Source organism: Maniola hyperantus, chromosome 7 (genome assembly GCF_902806685.2).
Source record: "Maniola hyperantus chromosome 7, iAphHyp1.2, whole genome shotgun sequence".
NCBI lineage: Eukaryota > Metazoa > Arthropoda > Insecta > Lepidoptera > Nymphalidae > Maniola > Maniola hyperantus.
The window spans coordinates 15,160,230-15,181,147 of record NC_048542.1 but is presented as its reverse complement, the minus strand read 5'-3'; the positions used below and the strand labels follow the sequence as shown (position 1 = coordinate 15,181,147).

General features: G+C 37.2%; 1 protein-coding gene across 5 annotated transcripts in view; it reads left to right on the top strand.

Annotated features, from left to right (window-relative positions):
- The window catches only part of nolo (no long nerve cord), a 382,845-nt gene extending 363,071 nt beyond the window's left edge, over positions 1 to 19,774 (top strand). For 4 of the 5 annotated variants that reach the window (XM_069499947.1, XM_069499946.1, XM_069499945.1 and 1 more), the window contains 11 exons: positions 30 to 182; positions 2,908 to 3,086; positions 5,152 to 5,255; positions 5,858 to 5,964; positions 8,887 to 8,979; positions 10,223 to 10,494; positions 10,884 to 10,992; positions 13,184 to 13,340; positions 14,139 to 14,284; positions 16,004 to 16,163; positions 16,319 to 19,774. In XM_069499947.1, coding sequence (XP_069356048.1) covers positions 30 to 182; positions 2,908 to 3,086; positions 5,152 to 5,255; positions 5,858 to 5,964; positions 8,887 to 8,979; positions 10,223 to 10,494; positions 10,884 to 10,992; positions 13,184 to 13,340; positions 14,139 to 14,284; positions 16,004 to 16,163; positions 16,319 to 16,425 — 1,587 coding nt within the window. In that variant the 3' untranslated portion in view covers positions 16,426 to 19,774. The remainder of the gene's footprint in view (positions 1 to 29; positions 183 to 2,907; positions 3,087 to 5,151; positions 5,256 to 5,857; positions 5,965 to 8,886; positions 8,980 to 10,222; positions 10,495 to 10,883; positions 10,993 to 13,183; positions 13,341 to 14,138; positions 14,285 to 16,003; positions 16,164 to 16,318) is intronic. The other variant, XM_069499948.1, reaches the window with a different exon arrangement.
- Positions 19,775 to 20,918: the final 1,144 nt, after the last annotated feature.

The following is a 20,918-nucleotide window of genomic DNA, read 5'->3' as shown; positions in this document are numbered from 1 at the left end:
TGGATAATATCTTTCTATTTTTTAAACAGGTCACAGTAAAGGTGGGCGGGTCAGCAACAATATTCTACGGAACCCAAGTGAAGATCAAATGCCCCGTGAAAGGGTACAACAGGACGAAGATCCAGTGGGCCAAGGATCATCAGATTATTGCGAAGTCAAAGAAGTACAAGATTTCCAAAAAGGTTGGTAGTTTAACCACAGAATATATAAAAGTACTAGTTTATCTTATTAACTTAGGAACGTGTGGCCTAGGTGTTGTGATAACGCACACCTATCAATCGATTGATATGTGTTGACCTAAGTCATTTACTGGATGGCTGACTGACTTTGGAGGTCTGAATTAGGAGGCATAGGAAATGGATTCAAGAGTACTTAGGTACTTGTAAAAGTTAAATTGAATAAAAATATTTTTATTTATTTATTTATCGATAACTAGCTTTTGCTCACGACTTCATCCGCGTGGACTACACAAATTTCAAACCCTTATTTCACCCCTTTAGGGGTTGGTTTCAAAAATCCTTTATTAGTGGATACCTACGTCATAATAGCTTTCTGCATGCCAAATTTCAGCCCGATCCGTCCAGTAGTTCTAGGCTATGCGTTGATAGATTAGTCAGTCAGTTTGTCAGGTCACCTTTTCCTTTTATATATTTAGATAATCTGATTACTCTGCTAAACACCATCTTTACCCATCTCCGTTTCAATGGATACCAGGTGTATTATTATCCATACTAATATTATAAATGCAAAAATGTGTCTGTCTGTCTGCTTGCCTTTCACGGCCCATCCGTTCAACTGATTTTGACGAAATTTGGTACAGCGATAGCTTGCATCCCGGAGAAGGAGCTTGCATCCCCATAGGCTACTTTTAACCCGGAAAATCAAAGAGTTCCCACGGGGTTTTTGAAAACCTAAATCGACGGGTACGAAGTCGCGGGAATCAATAATGTACCAAACAATAATTTGGATAGACAGCACAGTTTTGTGTGAATCGACCTTTACCTTCCAAAGTTATTGAGCAAAGCCACAGATTAATAAATTTTCAGTTTAGCAGGGGCCTAAGAGTTACCGAACGTTTTTGCTAATGATATTTATGGGCTGTCGCTGGCAACTGCGACCAATTTCTCATTTGGAATTGAAACAATTAAAGTGGGCAAAACATCGGGGAAATAATTTGCGACTTTTTAATCGGATCGACCGTAAATAGCTAATTAAAAAGTAAAGGATCCTACTAATCCATACTAATATTATAAATGCGAAAGTGTGTCTGTCTGTCTGCTAGCTTTACACAGTACCCATCCGTTCAACCGATTTTGATGAAATTTGGTACAGAGATTGAGCTTGCATCCCGGGGAAGGACATAGGCCTTTATCCCGGAAAATCAAAGAGTTCCCACGGGATTTTCAGAAACCGAAATCCACGCGGACGAAGTCGCGGGCATCATCTAGGATCTAAATATATAAAAGAAAAAGGTGACTGACTGACTGACTGATCTATTAACGCACAGCTCAAACTACTGCACGGATCGGGCTGAAATTTGGCATGCAGATAGCTATTATGAGGTAGGCATCCGCTAAGAAGAGATTTTTAAAAATTCAATCCCTAAGGGAGTAAAATAGGGGTTTGAAGTTTGTGTAGTCCACGCGGACGAATTCGCGAGCATAAGCTAGTCTAAATATATTAAGTTAAAATTGTTGTAAATTAAATGTAAATTGAAACAAGGAAATCAGTACCCTTATTATAAATGCGAAAGTGTGTTTGTTAGTTGGTTTGATGGTTTGTCCTTCAATCACGTCGCAACGGTGCAACGGATTGATATGATTTTTTGCATGGGTATAGATAAAGACCTGGAGAGTGACATGGGCTACTTTTTATCCCGGAAAATCAAAGAGTTCCCATGGGAATTTTTTTCAACCTAATTCCACGCGGACGAAGTAGTTTTAATTATAATTTTTCCTCTAAACGAACACGCAACAAAGCTTCTGCAAACAAAAAAAAAAAATCGCGCTAATTTAGTTCGTTAAAGCATTTTCGGAACTGGTTAATTAGATTGCGGATGGAGAATAGAGATAAGTAAATAAGGTAAGTGTATTCTCTGAAAACAATCTACTTACTCGGAAAATAATGTTATCAGGTAGATATCTTTGCTATGTTAATAATATGAAAAATAATATATTATGTACATAGCTACTTATCTCACATGCCAAACGGTTTTCAACTTTACTTTTCATATCCGTTCTCATCATTATCATACTGTTGTTGGTGTCAGAAAAAAGAACCCTGATCTTGAAACTATTTGGTGTTACGAAGTAGTGATGTAAGGAATATCATATTTTGGACATTCGCGGATGCGAATGCGATTGCGAATATTCAGTTTTTGTTTAAATTTGGCGCCACTTGTCTATGGCTTGTTGACTTTGGCGGCCGGCAGTCCCCTTACCAAATGATAAAGAGAAGACTGATAATGCGATTACGACGTTACTTTTTATTACATTAAAAACATAAGAAATTAACGGATTTTGTTTTATTAACCAACTATTACATCAAAAAAAAATTTATATTCGCAAAACATTCGCAGTAATTTCGCGGAATGCGAATGTGAATGCAAATATGCAAAAATATGCGAATATTCGCGAATGTGAATGCGAATTCGAATATTCGTTACATCACAAGTACGAAGTAAGGCTTCACGGAGGGTTTGTGTTTGTGTGGGCCACCCACGGACTAGAGAAGTATCCGTTATCTGTAGGGCCACCGCACCAACCCTCGCTTCGCTCGCTAGGGAAGTACAGAACCTATACGCAGACACATCACCTTCATTGTCATCTTAAGCTCGTTTTACCTAACGCCAACTGTTGGTTTCTTTTTTTCCTATCTTTATTATATTTCCATCTCTTTCCCACCCAGGGCGCACTACGCATTACATCGCTCTCACTCCGAGACCATGGGGTGTACACATGCGTTGCAGGCAGATCCAGTGCTAACCTGACGCTGCTCGTGAAACCAAGGCCTGGAGAGTTCCCTTCCAGCGAGGAAATCGAAAGGCATAAGGCATTGGATGAACCATCGTCGCCTTTAGCGGACAGGTATGTGTTATTTCCCTATCATGATGTGGCGGTTGCCACACTAGAAACTAGATGGCGCTGTTCAATCGATGACGTAGTCCCGAACAAATGTACCGCCGATGGTAATCGCACTAACGGAGTTTTCTGCAATCTGGACTATATATAGAAGTTTCAAGACATAACCGTCAGCCCAGCTGGCGCTACCGAGCACAACCAACCGCTCGGTGGGAGATCTCCCCTTTGGTACGGTCGAGCCTGCACACCGCTCCCGTACAATATCATATCCTATCCATCTATATTATACAGGGTGTAACCAGAACGCTAGCAAAAACTTTGCGTTATTGTTAACCTGCTTAAAACACAATCCAATACCAATAAATTAATTTGTAGTTTTTAGTGATTTAGTATTTTTCAAACCCGCAATGTATAGCGTGCAAAACTAGGGTCAATGCCCCACCTACGACGTAGCATTGACTCCGAGTCGCCTACTTACGCAACATTCTTTGAACTCTAGCGTCAGTCAGATGGGTTCTTTGCAATATATTCTGTTACATTCAGATGCGCTTGGTCAGCCTGATAGACTATGACCTAAACCCATTTTAAGACAATCCGCTACTGAGCACGGTTTCTCATGTAGTGGCGATGGATTGAAATTTGAAACATCCGTAGTTGATACAAGGAATAGTTCAAATGATGATTATCCATATTGTAAATGCGACAATGTGTTTGTTGGTTTGTTGGTTTTTCCTTCAATCACGTCGCAACGGCGCAACGGATTGACGTGATTTTTTGCACGGGTATAGATAAAGACCTGGAGAGTGACATAGGCTACTTTTTATCCCGAAAAATCAAAGAGTTCCCACGGGATTTTAAATAAACTAATTCCACGCGGGCGAAGTCGCGGGCAACAGCTAGTAACTCATAAAAGCGTGTTTTTTTTGGGTTTTCTTAACTGTATAATTTATTTACTGGTCATATCTCCAGCGGCTTGCTATCACCTTGCAAATTGGGGTCAATTTTGGAAATTATACTGTCTAAATTGGGTCGGGTCTGCTCCGATGGGAGGTTTTGACCGCGGCTAGTTATTGCCTTATTTGGCATTTTGACATCTACTCATATAATAGTCCGATTAGTTGCACCGTGCACCCGATAACTGTGTCTTCAAAATCATCTATAATATAATATTTATATAGAAAAAGTGACTGACTGACTGACTGATCTATCAACGCACAGCTCCATCTACTAGACGGATCATTGGTAATTAAGTTAAAAGATTAGTTTTAGTTTGGAAAGACACACTGGGCACACTGGGCAAACACACAGTTATTGACTTTACTAAGCTTCGAAGATATACTTACCTTTTCTAAAATAAAATAAAAAAAATTAACGGTAGATTAGTGCCTAGTCCTTATTAAACTACTTCGGTTCAATGAGAAACAACCCCCCCCCCCCGTCCTCCGTCCCCCCACTTCCATTCATCCACGCAGTGCACCATTTTCCATTTTTGAAAAGAAAAATTCTAAAAAAGTTATGTCATATATTATGCAATGACTGCTTAAACTTTATGTGGTTCATTGTTGCCACCCTACCCTACTTCCTACTGTACCTACCGCCATCTTATTCTGAAGAGCTCATTGCCTCAAAGAGCGTCAGTCCAGAAAGGAGATCGCCCGTGAACGGGCCCTCTTTTGTGGCGTCGTCGTGTCAAGACTTAATATTTTTTTTAATGTGTTATTTTTCTACGATTACGTTTTATAACGACTTTTCTTTCACTCTATTATTGAAAATATTCACAATAACAGTTAGAATCGTAAACATCAATTTATTTTGAAGAAGAATTAATTAAAAATAACCTCAATATCAGCAGCATAAAAAATAAGATTTCTTTATAACCAGGGTGAATAAATGAAAATCGTTCGCAGAATATAAAAAGGTAATTATTTGTCTACAAAATAAAATTAAAACCATGGTGACATAACAATTATACTAGGGGGGGCCCAAAGCTCCTAAGAAAATGGGCAATCTCCTTTGCCTAAGGCGCCGAGTATGCTCAGGCAAGATAAAATAACAAAGCCCTTGTCAGCAGAGCGGACGGGCGGTATCGCGCCATGATCGGCGGACGCTCGGACGACCAGTCGCACGAGCAGCGACCGCCCGACCAGAAGAAAAATTATAAAGGCCGACAAAAAGGTAATTTAGCTACTGAATAATAATAAAATTTATAACATGGATATTCCTTGATATCTTCTTATGTCATTCCATGTACACGCATGAAACGCTTTGTCTTCATCTTCATTTCTGATACGAATGGCTAAGTTTTACAATACCTAATCTTGCGCGATCTTTGTTTTATAGCAATTACAATACGATTATCTTTAAAAAAGTGACTCTTTGATGACCTCTCTGGCACAGTGGTAAGCGCTCTTGTCTTGTTAGTGGGAGGTCCCGAGTTCAATTCCCGGCAGGGGTTTGGAATTTTATAATTTATAAATTTCTGGTTGGTCTGGTGGGAGGCTTCGGCCGTGGCTAGTTACCACCCTACCGGCAAGCCCGTGCCGCCAAGCGATTTAGCGTTCCGGTACGATGCCGTGTAGAAACCAAAGGGGTGTGGGTTCAATAAAAACTGCCATAGCCTTCTAGATTAGCCCGCGTCCATCTTAGGCTGCATCATTACTTACCACCAGGTGTGATTGTGGTCAAGCGTAAGCGTAAGCGTATAGTAAATAAAAACGAGGTTTACTGGAAAGCTGATCCCGCTTGACAGAAAATAATGCAAATTAATTATTCGCCAGGCAAAATCGACAAAGTCCGAGACGCTCTTTATGGAAATCCAACCACGAGCACCAAAGCCGCTCCCAGCTACAACTCGCAGGCACGCGACATTTACGACGAAAACGAGGTGAGATTCTTGACTACCTACTGTATTCAAAAATATATTATATTCAATATATACATATATATTATAATATATTAATAAATTTGTTGTCGAATAATACAATAATATGTTGAATGTTGCTAAAATGCTTAATATACCTGTTAGATTTGTTTAAATAGGAATGGACAAACCGAAGTGCTATTTTTATAACATTTGTAACTTTAGTATAAATTAAATAAAAAGATAGGCTAGATTTTACATTAATAATTTAATCAATAATAATGTATTAATATGTAAAATAAATTAATCTTTTATCTCGCTCACATACGCTTAATAGGTATAAGGTATTGCACAGATCTTCTCGTTATAATGTAAGAAAATTGATAAAACTGGATTTTTGAAATTCTCATGGGGGCAAAACCGCGTGTAGTCGCTATTTCAAGTTTGTGAAAATATTATTTGTATCATACGTAACCCGAAGTCTTTATATTTAATGGAATGAAATATATTCGGCCCTTTATTTTAGATATTATCATAATAATATTACAATGACGCTTGTTATATATTATGAATAAATAATAAAGCAAACCAATATTATTAAACGACATTTCACAAACTAGGCTTTAAAGCGAAAACCAATATTGAACAACATTTTCATAACAATAGCACCCCCAATAAAACTATTCTAGATCACCAAATTGACAATATATTGCCACTATAAAAATTATCATAAGCGAACGTAATATCGGCACGAAATATTTTAAGTCGGGTGTTTATTCACGGACCACCGCACGACACGTTTTGCGGTTACGACACACACACGACTGTCGTTCATGTTTTTCAACAACTGTCAATTCCAGCAGACACGATTGAATAGACATCTTGTAGGTTAGCGCGTCCTGTCTTAGTCCACATCAACGCTTCCCATCAAGTGTGATTGTGTACCTATAATTAATGAAAAAATTAAAAAAGAAACACGGCATTTGCGCTATTTTGTAATTCTTACGTACGATACGTTCAGTGCGGCGACAGTAGGTATATCCAAAAACAGCTCATGCTTGGAACGTCGTGCTATATGATGTTGTTGCATAAATCCTTGGTTGTAGAAATATAGCTATGACGCTCAAAGTCATTAAACCTATTTGTCGTGTCGTGCGATGAGCCATGGAAAAACGCACTGCCACAAATGAAAATAGTAAATCTCTTTTACAAGGAATAAGAATAAGTTAGAAAGCATGCCTGGTGTTATAAAGACTTTTGGGGATTTTCTTGAATGTCTCTGCACTTTCTTATGAAATATTTGCGAAGAAATCTGACGAAATCTTTGCAACGTTTTTACGTGTTCTGGGTCAGTAAGCTATTTTATATGATTTGGCACCTATTTTTTGTAACTATTTTACATTAAAAACTAAAAAAAATCAAGTACCATAATTAATTGGTCTAGAAAAATTAAATATAGGCAGTATCACTTCGGATGATGTAAAAACTCCTATGAATACATCAAATCTGTTCAGGCATTAAGAAGTTATGGTTGAATAGAGAAGCTCACATACACACACGCAAAAAACATTACACTCCTTATTTCTTTCAGTTGTGTAATTAAGTATCAGATTTTGTATTTCGATAGCATGAGCCCAGACAATGGCTTAGATTAATAGAGCTATAATTCTTAAATATATAAAAGGAAAAGGTGACTAATTGACTGACTGATCTATCAACGCACAGCTCAAACTACTGGACGGATCGGGCTGAAATTTGGCATGCCGATAGCTATTATTACGTAGGCATCCGCTAAGAAAGGATTTTTGAAAATTCAACCCCTTAGGGGGTGAAATAGGGGTTTGAAATTTGTGTAGTCCACGCGGATGAAGTCGCGAGTATAAGCGCTAGTTTCAGAAAAATCTTTTTCCCAATTTAGCATAATACGATAAAATTAAAAATCTTCCTCAGTCCTTCCAAAGCCTTGACCTTTTCTTTAGAGCTCCCTAGTATATAATGTACATTCAATAATAATTTTATTAGATCGTAAAAGACGGCCGTAAAGTTTACTGCCGTTTTATTGTTGAACTTAGTCGGATTACTGGAGATAGCAAATCATTGTAACCGACACACCTATACTATATACTGTTGTGATATGTTGCGCGACTTGAATCGTTAAAAGGTACTTAAAAGTATCGATATAACATTGTAACTTGTTATCGAACTTGTAGTTGCCGCCTCTTGAACGAAAGTCATAATATGATCTGTTGCGGGGAAGCCATCTGAGTCGATTTGTATAAATGCGGGTGGTTGATGGTTTTTAAGTCAGTCTCGTTCCGACTCGCGATTCGACCGACTATTGAATGCTGTTTAGGGTTCCGAAGTAAACAAGGAACCCTTATAGTTTCGCCATGTCCGTCCGTCTGTCTGTCCGTCCGTCCTGGGTTAAACTCAGAGACTATTATCAAGTACTAGAAATCTGTAAATTGGCATGGATATAAATATTAATGACGCCGACAAAGTGGTGAAATAGATTTTGATAAATATTTTTTTTAGGGTAGCGCCCCTACATGTAAAGTGGGGATGATTTTTTTTTTCTCTTCTGCCCATAGTGTGGGGTATCGTTGAATAGGTCTTTTAAAAATATTGTGAGTAGGGAACATCATTTTTCGATTTCTAGATCCGTGAGATCCGAGAGATTTCACGTGGTTACTCCACGTGAAATTAAATCTAAATAATTTTCCGAAATATATAAAAGGAAAATGTGACTGACTGACTGACTGACTGATCTATCCATGCATAGCTCAAACTACTAGACGGATCGGGCTGAAATTTGGGTAGTACACGCGGACGAAGTTGCGAGCATAAGCTAGTTTCTTACAAACTTTAGTTACCTCATCGGTTTGTCCATCACTATTTTTAAAAATAAATAACATTTTCGCACGCTGCCGCGGATAATATCAAAAGGAGACTGCAGTGTCATCTCAGATGCTTCCGCCAAAACGAAACGGTGCCTCCAGGCTTTTGCCGTGCCTGCATTATCTAGTAATGCAACTTCAGGTGAGCCGTTACTAGAATAGAGCATGGCTCATGGGACATTCAATTCAGCGCTGATATTTTGCTATAGTATTCTCATCGCATGAATTGGTGGTACTATTTAGGGTGGTTTAAAGCCTCGTATCCACTAGGCAACAATTGACACGCAACTCGTGACGCTCAACTATAATGGCAATGGCTCACAACAACGCATAACATTGCCAGCTCGTACGCAACATGATCCACGGCTTGTTATTTGTTCTGTTGAGCATCAAATGATGTCAAGTGTAGACGTGACGCGCAATTACGTCCATTGTGTGTATCATGCTTCGATATTAAAGGTTCAAATTTTTTTAACAGTATCTCGCAGCTTGTTATGCTCATACGGGTAAAGTTTGTAAGAGATCCATCAACCAGATGGAGATCCCTGAGCACTTTTTTTGTAATTATAAACACCGCCCTAGTTCCTAAATAATTAATTTAAGTAATCTCTTGTGGTATTCTGTAAAAACTAGATTAAGATTTAAATAATAGTTATGTAATTAAGCTGTTGATTACTTTCAAATAAACAAAATAAAAAATACATATCAAAAATTGCGGATCGGCAGGAATCACACACAATCACAAATCACACATTTTGTCACTGGCAGCAAGCGTGCCGTAGCTTAGTGGTTAGAGCGTCAGGTGCGATCCCAGGAGATGCGGGTTCGATTCCTGGCGGTCACCAATTTTTGATATGTATTGAAATTATTTTGAAATTTCCTTGACGTGTAGGTAAAACATTATAAAAATTCTTAAAACCATAGTTTCTCTGGCTACATGCTGTTGACGATTGATCATGCATGAACAGACAACAAAATTGCCCGTTGCTGATCAACATGTTGCGCTCCAAATGTTGCCTAGTGGGTACGAGGCTTTAGTTTAGAGTTCATTCTCAAGTTTAGTGATATTCATCACGGAAAACGAGGGGTAATACTTTCCATAACTAATTTCCATGGTAAATCAAAATGTTTTCATGTAAATAATAATAATTTTTCATCTAAATAATCCGGTATTTAGTTTTTTCTATTACTTAGTTTTCAATAATATTTATTGGGATAACATTGTACATAGAAATTTGAGAGATTTTGATCATTACTCGTTTTAAAACATAAATATAAATCGCTGTAACTGTCATGCATAATATATTTAAATTGTTTGTCTATATTTTCCTTTAAGAATTTCGACTATTCTACCTCTTAAGGGCAGTTTTCATTGATATGTTCAGATGTTCTGGAATTTTCAGCGCATCGGAAATTCGAGGGGCCAAAGAATGGTCGACCCAGTGATTATGTACCAAAACTACGGAAGTCCGATCCAAGCTCAAGTTGTAAATCTTCAAGATAAACAAATAGTATTCCCTGAAGATGATGATTCTGATATCATTATAGTTAATGAGGATTATAATAGAAATACCATTGAAGAAGGAAGAATAGAAAGTCTTAATCTTAAAGAGATTGGTGATTGGGTTGAAACGACAACTGAATCCTCGGAAAACAGGTGAAATACGATTTTGATATATAAATAAAAGAAATATAATAACTTCTTTCTTTGAATTTGATTTGGCAAATTATAATATTTTGTAAATAATGAAAAGGTCTGTTTTAAAAACTAAAATAATACCAAAAGTTTTAGCGGTGAAGGAAAACATCGGGAGGAAACCTGCATGTCTGAGAGTTTTCCATGTTCTTAAAGGTGTGTAAAGTCTGCCAATCCACATTGAGCCAGCGTGGCAGACTATGACGTACACCCTTCTCACTCTGAGAGGTGACCCATGAGATCATGATGATAAAAACTAAAAGTACCTATATAAAAGACTCGATAAAATTTGGCAGTAAATTTTATTTTCTAGACATAATATTATATTTGATTTCCTTACTGTTGTTCAGGATACCACCCTCTGATGTAAACGATTTCGTGTGGATGACCACGGAATGGTCAACTTGCAGCGCCCACTGTGGGCAATCTGGTCACCAAATAAGAGGTGCCGTTTGTCAAGTGAGTATTCTCTTATAGTCTATTTTTTAACACTAGAGACCAAAATGATACTTAGATTTCAGTCATTGATATCTTGTTCTTGTTCTATATTTTTCTCTTATGTTTTATTTTTTGACAGTATAAAAAATCTCTTTCTCTCTCAATCACCTTTCATAATCTGTATTTATCTGTGTATTGTCGTGTGAGTAACCTACCTTTGTAACTCTCAAAATTTCATTTCACATCCAGTACCCAGATATTAAAAATGCGAAAGTGTGTTTTTTTTTTTTGTTGCTTTGTCCTTCAATCACGTCGCAACCAAGCAACGGGTCGACGTGATTTATTTCATGGGTATAGTTGATAGTGACCTGGAGAGTGGCATTGGCTACTTTTTATCCCAGAAAATCAAAGTTTTTTTTTTATCACGGGATTTTAAAAACTTAAATCCACGCGTAAGAAGTCTTGGGCATCAGCTAGTTATTCATATTTTAAAAGAAAGGTTTACATGTAAAATATATTCGTATATCGTATCGTATCGTATCGTGCATCGTATCGTATCGTAGACAGCCTGTAAAGTGAGTAAGCTCACCCATGTGAAACCGGGGTGACTTAGCTATTATAATACTCTTAGTGGGTAAAGCTTTCAATTCCATATGAAAACCTGCATTTATTTCAAAGCTTAAAAATCGTCTCACATCCTGATTTATATTTTTAAAATTATTTGGTTCAAGTATATAATATTTTCTGTTAATTGCGCCAGGCCCGAATTAAATAAATGTTTTTTTTAGGGTTCCGTACCTCAAATGGAAAAACTGAACCCTTATAGGATCACTTTGTTGTCTGTCTGTCTGTATGTCTGTCCGTCTGTCTGTCAAGAAACCTACAGGGTACTTCCCGTTGACCTCGAATCATGAAATTTGGCAGGTAGGCCAACATCTTATAGCTGACATTTGGGGAAAAATCTGAAAACCGTGAATTTAGGGTTGGATCACACAAAAAAAATTAAATTGTGGTCATGAACTAATAGTTAGTATTTTCAACTTTCGAAGTCGGATAACTATATCAAGTGGGGTATCATATGAAAGGTCTTCACATGTACATTCTAAAACAGATTTTTGTTTATTTTTATGCATGATAGTTTTTGAATTATCGTGCAAAATGTCGAAAAAATACCACTTTAGTACGGAACCCTCATTGCGCGAGCCTGACTCGCACTTGGCCGGTTTTTTTCGTTTTAATTCAACTCACTTGCGGTTCCAAATTGAGCCTACTTTTGAAAACTTTAGAAAAATGTTCATGTTCGTTCCACATCTGCCTTCATTAAGCCTGTTATTCAGCGCTGATCCAGATTTGAATTTAATGAATAGAAATTTCCGACTCAAGGAACTTTGTGAAACTATTTGAAGCAAGAGCGCGGGCGAACTTTTCCAATATTACACGAATATGAAAATTTAATTATACGCCGTATTTAATTATTACTTTGGGTGAAATTTTTCAATATATCGCGTGTGCTTACCAGAAAGTTGTTAACTAAATTTGTTCTACCTTGAGTACAAATATTTTGTGTGAACTTTATTGATTAAATATATTTCGACTAAACATACTTTCAAAATTAGTGATAATATGGGAAGCAACGATTTCAAAAATTGCCCATGTCATATCTGGAGGTTTTTAAATTAGTATGGAACAAAACAAATAAATTATAGTCTTTAATGCAACACCGCATAAGAAATACTTCTATAACATGTTTTATGTTATGTTAAGAGCGTGCTAGAAACACGAATCGACGTATTATCTAGTGTACTATTTAAAGTACCATATGAACTGATACACTCTTACTCTTCTATCTTCTTCGTGATATAGAAGCAGGCGTTATTTTGCGGAAGTCCATGATATACAATGAACCAAAAGCTTAGTTTGCTATAATCCGCTGAAACAGATCAAATCTGTATGGTGCAACACGCAGCATGTGATACGCAAACTTAAGATTAAGCGATTCAGCGGATTATAGCAAACTAAGCTTTTGGTTCATTGTAGAATCTTTTTTTTTTGACATAGCGTTGTTTCACTTAGATAAGGCCATCTTTTTGCATTTTTTCGTCAACTTTCTCAGATCTCGAGAATCTAATTTTGTATGTCTATTAGCTATGAAACCTTAGCTCATAACAATGCTCAAGAAAACTTGACTGACAGAATTTAATTTTGTACTTAGCACAAAATATCAAACCAAACGACTATAGTGGAGACGGAAGAGTGTGTATCGAGAGGACTCACAGCGCCCACCGTGTTGCGCGACTGTGCCAGCAACAGTTGCGCAACTTGGAGGACATCCGCCTGGTCTATGCCGCGGTGTTTACCCAGTGGTAACGGTAAGAATGTTTTTGTGCTTAGGACAAAATATCAAACCAAACGCCTATAGTAGAGACGGACGAGTGTGCATCAATAGGACTCACAGCGCCGACCATGTTGCGCGACTGTGCGAGCAACAATTGCGCAACTTGGAGGACCTCCCGCCTGGTCTATGCCGCGGTGTTTACCCAGTGGTAATGGTGAGAATATTTATATCATTTAACTAGCTTTATTCCCGTTATTCTAGCCCGCCACTTTATCCACGTGGATTACACCAATTTACGTTCGATTCCCGGCAGGGGTTTGGAAGTTTATAATTTCTAAATTTCTGATCGAGTCTGGTGGGAGGCTTCAGCCGGGGCTAGTTACCACCCTACCGGCAAAGCCGTGCCGCCTGCAAGCAATTTATCTTTCCAGTACGATGCCGTGTAGAAACCAAAGGGGTATAGGTTTGTACGGGAGCGGTGTGCAGGCTCGACCGTACCAAAGGGGAAATCTCCCACCGAGCGGATGGTTGTGCTCGGTAGCGCCAGCTGGGCCGACGGTTATGTCTTGAAACTTCTATATAGAGTCCAGATTGCAGAAAACTCCGTTAGTGCGATTACTATCGGCGGTACATTTGTTCGGGACTACGTCATCGATTGAACAGCGCCATCTAGTTTCTATTGTGGTAACCGCCACAGGTTTAATAAAAACTGGCATACCCCGTCCAGGTTAGCCCGCATCCATCTTAGATTGCTTCATCATCTACCACCAGGTGAGCTTGCACTCAAGGGCTAGCTTGTATCAGAATAAAAAACCTTTATTTATTCCTCCAGCCATAGTCCGCCGGCGCGTGGAGTGCATGGCAGACAACGGGACCGTGGTGTCTGACGCGTCATGCGTGTACAGCAGACAGCCTGACAAGACCAAGAGGGAAACACAGCCATGCAAGCCAGTGTGGGCTGTGGGACCTTGGAGTAAGGTAGGTCGACGTCATCAACCGATCGATTTCCACTGTTGGACATAGGCACTTAGAGCTAGCGCGCACCACGGTGCGGTGAGTTGTCGTCATCATCATCATCATGATCAACCCATCATTGGCTCACTACAGAGCACGGGTGTCCTCTCAGAGTGAGAAGGGTTTTGGCCATAGTCTACCACGCTGGCCATGTGCGGATTGGTAGACTTCACACACCTTTGAGAACATTATGGAGAACTCTCAGGTATGCAGGTTTCCTCACGATGTTTTCCTTCACCGTTAAAGCAAGTGATATATAATTAATTAAAACGCACATAACTCTGAAAAGTTAGAGGTGCGTGCCCGGGATCGAACCCTGACCTCCGATTAGAAGGCGGACCTCCTAACCTCTAGGCTATCACAGCGGTGTGTAGTGCGTTTTAAAATCCGCAAGTTTGAGTTTTAATCTACGAAAATCCGGTGTGGAAATAATTCCTTCTATGTAGTTCTATAGTTCAAAGATTTTGCGGGAAAAAACTTACGGAAATTGACCGTAGTGCGCGTTAGCTCTTACACGCCATAGACTTGCATCAACTCCCCGCGACTCGTTGATGCCGAATGTTTACCTAGTGGGGTCTGCTAACGGTACGCTTTTCGGTGTGAGGTCGCCATTCTAGCATTTTGAGACCCAAAGTTTATCGATTCTTCGAACTATATTACTGTTGCGCTTTGATGCGAATTGATTACGAATCCACGCTATCCCTACAAGTTACAACTACATATGATAACTAGTGGATAGCCGGCGTGTGCTACTACGCTAAAAAAAACGGTGTTACTACTCTCGCATTATTGCCTTTCTAATGAAACCGGTTTGGGTCACATCGGTTGGATGGTTTCAAAGTCTTTAGCGGACTTAGGTAGAAACATTTTTTGTATATTAAAGATATCACTGTGTGCAAAAACAATTTACTGGGATTCGAATTCGTGACTCCTTGAGCTTTTCCACGCAACTTGAACACAAAACCACCAAGTTCTGTTTCAAGTAGTCTAATCTAATTTTCCCCTGCATCAATAAGTTAGTAGCACAATCTGAACTTGGTTTAACATTTTGATCCGATTTTGTAGAATGTAAACATTCATGCTACGGCGTAGCAGCTACGAATAAACACGAAAACTCAACAAACGGATTTGCTACGTCTATAGTGCTACGTGAGCTAGCTATGTGTAGAACTAGCTACAAATGCTATATTGTGGCTAATTCCTTTGTACACAATCTCTAAACTAAACTAAAATATCACGTCTAAATCTATTGCTATCCCTTTCATAATGTTGCTTGCGGAAAAGGAAAGCACTAGACTTAGACCTGTTAATTTAGTTTAGTTTAGAGATTGTGTACTAGAGAATCGGCCCCATTGTCATGTTATAAAGCTTAGCAAGTTCGCAAGAAATAAAGCAATATCGTTTGACTACATTGGCAAAATAAATACGATTTATTACCTTTGAAAGTATAACCAAATGTATAAAAATAAAAATAATAGAAAAAGTTTCATGTTTTATTGAAATTAACTGTCATAATGCACAAAATTAAAAAGCGAACGGTAACATTAAGTTTTCACTAAGTCTGTGTGTAAGTAACTAGCTGATTAGCGTATTCTAAGTATATTTCCGTCCCCATACGAATTCATTCTGTAATCCGAATAATAGGTAAGTATAGGTAACAAAATAATGAGTGTATGCCCGCAGTGCAAAGGTCCCTGCGGTCAGGGCAGGCAACACCGCGTGCTGAGATGCGTGTGGCGCGCAAGTCGCCGCGCGACGCGGCGCCGCGAGCGACCGGCCGCCGCGTGTGCGCACACGCGCCCCAACGTCGTCAGAGAATGTCGACAGTCCACTTGTATCAAAGGTAACATAATGTGTCCCCACAGTGCAAAGGTCCCTGTCATAATAGCTATCTGCATGCCAAATTTCAGCCCGATTCGTCCAGTAGTTTGATCTGTGCGTTGATAGATCAGTCAGTCAGTCACCTTTTCCTTTTATATATTTAGATTATTTTAACAGATGGAGTTTGCCGAGACACATCGAGGTACTGCGAAAACGTTCGCGCGATGAACATGTGCGCGCTCAGACGTTACAAGGAACAGTGTTGCAAGACTTGCGAAGATTAAATCAATTAGTTAAATTAACTGGAACAATTAACTCGAGACGTTGGAAGGCTACTGAAGTGAATAAATTGACTGTTTAGTTTTTGTTTAAACAGTTTTCAATAGCTTACGACTTTTATTTTATTTTATTAAAAATTAATTAACTTGTATGTTTTTAGCTTGCTAATGCGATGTTGATGTTGATGTACAATGGGGCCGATTTTCTTGTACACAGTCTCTAAACTAAATTAACAGGTCTAAATCTAGTGCTATCGTTTTCCGCAGGCAACATTATGAAAGGGATAGCAATAGATTTAGACATGCCATTTTAGTTTAGTTTAGGGATTGTGTACAACGGAATTAGGCTTATCGTTATACAAAATGATGAGCTGGCGACAAAACGGTGTAATTGCACAAAACGGTGAAATTGAATGAAAGCTGTTGAAACCTTACTGCTAGTTATACCGTTTTGATCGCAATCACGAACTTTACCTAATTTTAACACAGTTTTATTTATTTGAAATTGAATTCAAGTTTGTATTCAGAGACCGATATCATCAACTTTTAATGCAGTTTTAGGCTGTTTTGTTTGGAAATCAGATTTACATTTTAGTAGTTGACCAAAAAAGTCTGGATTAAAGAAAAAAAAATATTTATCTGAAGTGTAATTACGCCGTTTTGTTCGTCAGCTCCTCAAACACTCGGAATGTGTAACCAAGTTGTTTTTATTTTTGTAAAACATTCCATTATTTTGTGAATGAAGAAAAAAACTTTGTCATTTCCGTGTAACGTACAATTCAATTAGTGCCATTTTAAAATCCAAATGTGTTATTTTTAGTGTAATTCATGTCGCACAATTATAGGATAATTTTTTTTTTAGGTAATTGTGTTTTGGAAAATTTGACTGTGAAAGACATGTGTGTGATACAAAATGGATATATGCTGTTATGAGCACGAAATAGTTTCTAGTCGTGATAGCACTATAAGTATGATTATCAAAGGACAGTGTTACATCGATTCTGGTACTAATTATGCCGTACACATAACTTTAGTCTCAATTAAAACAACATTTTTTAAAGGCACGTACGATGAACGCTCAAAAAATATTTCATTCGAGCATGACTAGATTAAAAAAATGTTTTAATAATATACACGGTGACTTTTTATTCATTTTACAAAAACAAACCAGTTAATGTATTCAGTGTCTGATATTTAGTCTTTAGTAATGAATACAAAAACATTTTACAGTAAAATAAAATAAAATAAAATTCTCTATCACATCTGCCACTCTTACTTAAAAATTAACATTTTTAAATTGAAATTTTTGGGTATATTAACTGGTTTGCGTTTGAAGGACTGAAAAGTCCTATGTACCTACTTATTAATATTTTTATCTTATTAGTAATGAAACATCCTTTACCCAAAAATGCTGGAATTAGTCGTAATCTGAGGATTGTGTACAACTTTATAGTTGGTGTCATTTTTGTTTTTCATAATATTACGTTAGTAAAATTTTGTGCTGATAATCTTTTGATGAACTCAAATTTTCAGGAAAAGTAGCATCTAAGCACTTCTAGCAGAATCAACATATTATTCAAATTGTTCATTAATTAATTTTTATCTTCCATTTTTACTTCATTTTACTAATATCGAATGAAATCTTCAAACCAATGTTTACGAACTCTTTCAAATAAAATGTAAATTATTACAAATAATAGATTAAAATTTATTAACATAAGACAAAATATTTAGTGAAAAGAAAAGAATGTTTTGTACTATATTATTCATAGCATGTGTAAATAAAATCAATATTACCTAATCATTTATCGCTACGCTTAATTATTATTAAAAAAAATATTATTATAAGAAATTACGAATTGCACAAAAAAATCTTAGTTATGCAATGAATGTATAGTAATGAAAATTAGTAAAATTTGCCAAATAAATGTATAAAAGTACACTCGCGAGGAAAAGCGTTTATGTGAAATTTAGTAAAAAAATATTCACTATTTATTGTGACGGGTCGATTTTCAATTCCGAGCATTAAGTTAAATTTTTAAAATAATAATATTAGAAATAAATTCATTTGAAGTGTGATTGATAACAGCTCAAAAATCGACTCGCGGCTTTAGGTAGATAGTTTACATAGGGCATTATACTAAAACATGTAAATTAATTTATCATTAAAATAGTATACTGATAATATAAAGACACTTCTAACTATTGAAAGCAATATGATATCGCTTAAAAATGTATATAAAATAGTGATACCGTGTGTTTGTTACGCCCTATTCATGGAATGGGAACTAGTAATGATTATGACCATTTAGTTAGAAATAAATATTATTGTTTATTATAAAATCTTTGTAATCATCATATTTTGTGAAATTAGCGTGGAGCAAGGAGGGTGACACAGTATTAATAATAAATAGATCGAAAGTTTGTTGTCAATTTTAGATGCATTATTACCCCTGTTTATATAATAAGTATGTATATTTCGATGAAGTGTAAATTCAATGTCATTTATTTATAGTTCAATACTGATTCATTTATAATAGAGAAAAGGTATAAAAAACAATTTGACTTCTTAAAGTTGAGCTAATTTTTAGCTTATAAGAGATGCTTATAGCAAGAAAAGCTTTTCAAGTACACTATAGACCAAGCTATGATCGTAACTGTTATAAAAAAGTTAAAATGTTATGCATAAATGTAATTCGTTACGATCCTGACGTTTCGGTCATGGTATTTTATAATGAATACTTACGCAAGTAACATTATGACAAAGTGCAGATCTGATTTGTGTAAGAAAACTTTCATATCGTTGTATAACTGCCATTAAAAGTTTAACACTTTCGTCGCTGATTGTACGCGCTGTAATCCTGCCTATGAAGCCAAATGTACACGAATCTGGAATGTTATATTGAAACACATTACCATGAAGTCGCATCTTATCATCTCACACAGTTAGGCCAGGGACAGATCTAGCGGAATTATTGAAATGTTAGGAAGATCCCGACTAATATTATAAAGGCGAAAGTTTGTATGTGTGTGTGTGTGTGTGTGTGTGTGTGTGTGTGTGTGTTTGTTACTTCTTCACGCAAAAACTACTGGACGGATTTACCTGAAATTTGGAATGGAGATACATTAAGACATAGGCTTCTTTTTATCCCGGAAAATCAAAGAGTTCCCGCGGGATTTTGAAAAACGTAAATCCACGCGGACGAAGTCGCGGGCATCAGCTAGTAAACAAATATAATTAACTAAAAACCAAATAAAAAACTAAAACTAATGCATCAATATGTACAAGAGTCCGATATGAATAAATCTTACCTAACGTTACCTAAACGTCTTTAAAAAGTCCGTCCTGGTTGCCCCTGGGCCAAAGGTGACAGCATGAAAGCATGGGTGAAAGGTCCAGCTGGCAGCATTGCCACGCTGTATGGCGTTGGACAACCTTTGGACCAGGTAGGCCCCAGAGCGCGGATCGCAACCTCTTTCCCTTAGGCGACGACCGATGTCATGCACGAAACCCATCGCTGCCTCGCCCCAGTAGCCTATTGTCGGAAGTTAAATAGATAGATTTTTATTCAAATTAACTTATACAAGTGATTCCACCACTGCATTGGTTCGAAATGCCGTTCCTATCGTGAAGAACCAGCAACAAACTCGGTGGCTGCTTTTTTGAAAATCCAGTTTACAATTATTATGCCTTGTTCTTAATAATTGCAGTCTCGAGCATTGCTGAAGTGAGCTGCGAGTCAAATTCACGCTCTTTTATCATTTACATAATCTTCGATTATGCTTAAGCTTGTTTAAAGGCAAGTCTAAAACGTTTATTAGAAAAGATTATATACTAACTCCCTTTTACGACTATCAAACTTTTTGTAAGAAATTGCCATAAGATAAACTGTGGATAAGGCGCGACCGACAAAGGAGCGCCCGAACTGGCCTAAGTAGTTAGGGCTCTGTATATCTAACGGTAGTCGTGAATGATAGTCAATTACCACACGATCAAAGGCGTCGAACTAATGTGTCTCTCTTTATACAGTGCCTGGGGTCTTATAAGATGGAGATAATAAATTGTGTTACAATATAACATTCTACAGTTAAATAATTAATTATTTAATCAAACAATTTGTTATTTTCGTTTCAACTGCGATAATATTTAAGTCCGAAATTGTACATTGTAACTAGAATTTTCAAATATAAAAATATATTATATGGGTAAGTTACTGAATATCTTGTTTTATTCTAATTCCTGATCTAATTCTTCATTTATTATTGTATCTATTTAGCAGTTTGCACTGGACTATCTGAAAAGTAAGTGTGTTTGTTTGTTTGTTGGTTTGTTGCATTCAATCATGCCGCAATGAAACAACAGATCGACGTGTTTTTGGACGGACCTAGAGAATTATATACGCTACTTTTTATCCCAGAAAATGAATAGTTTCGATAAGAATTTTAAAAACTTTTTTTTAAACAAAATTTAAAAAAAAACACGCGACTATGTCGCGGGC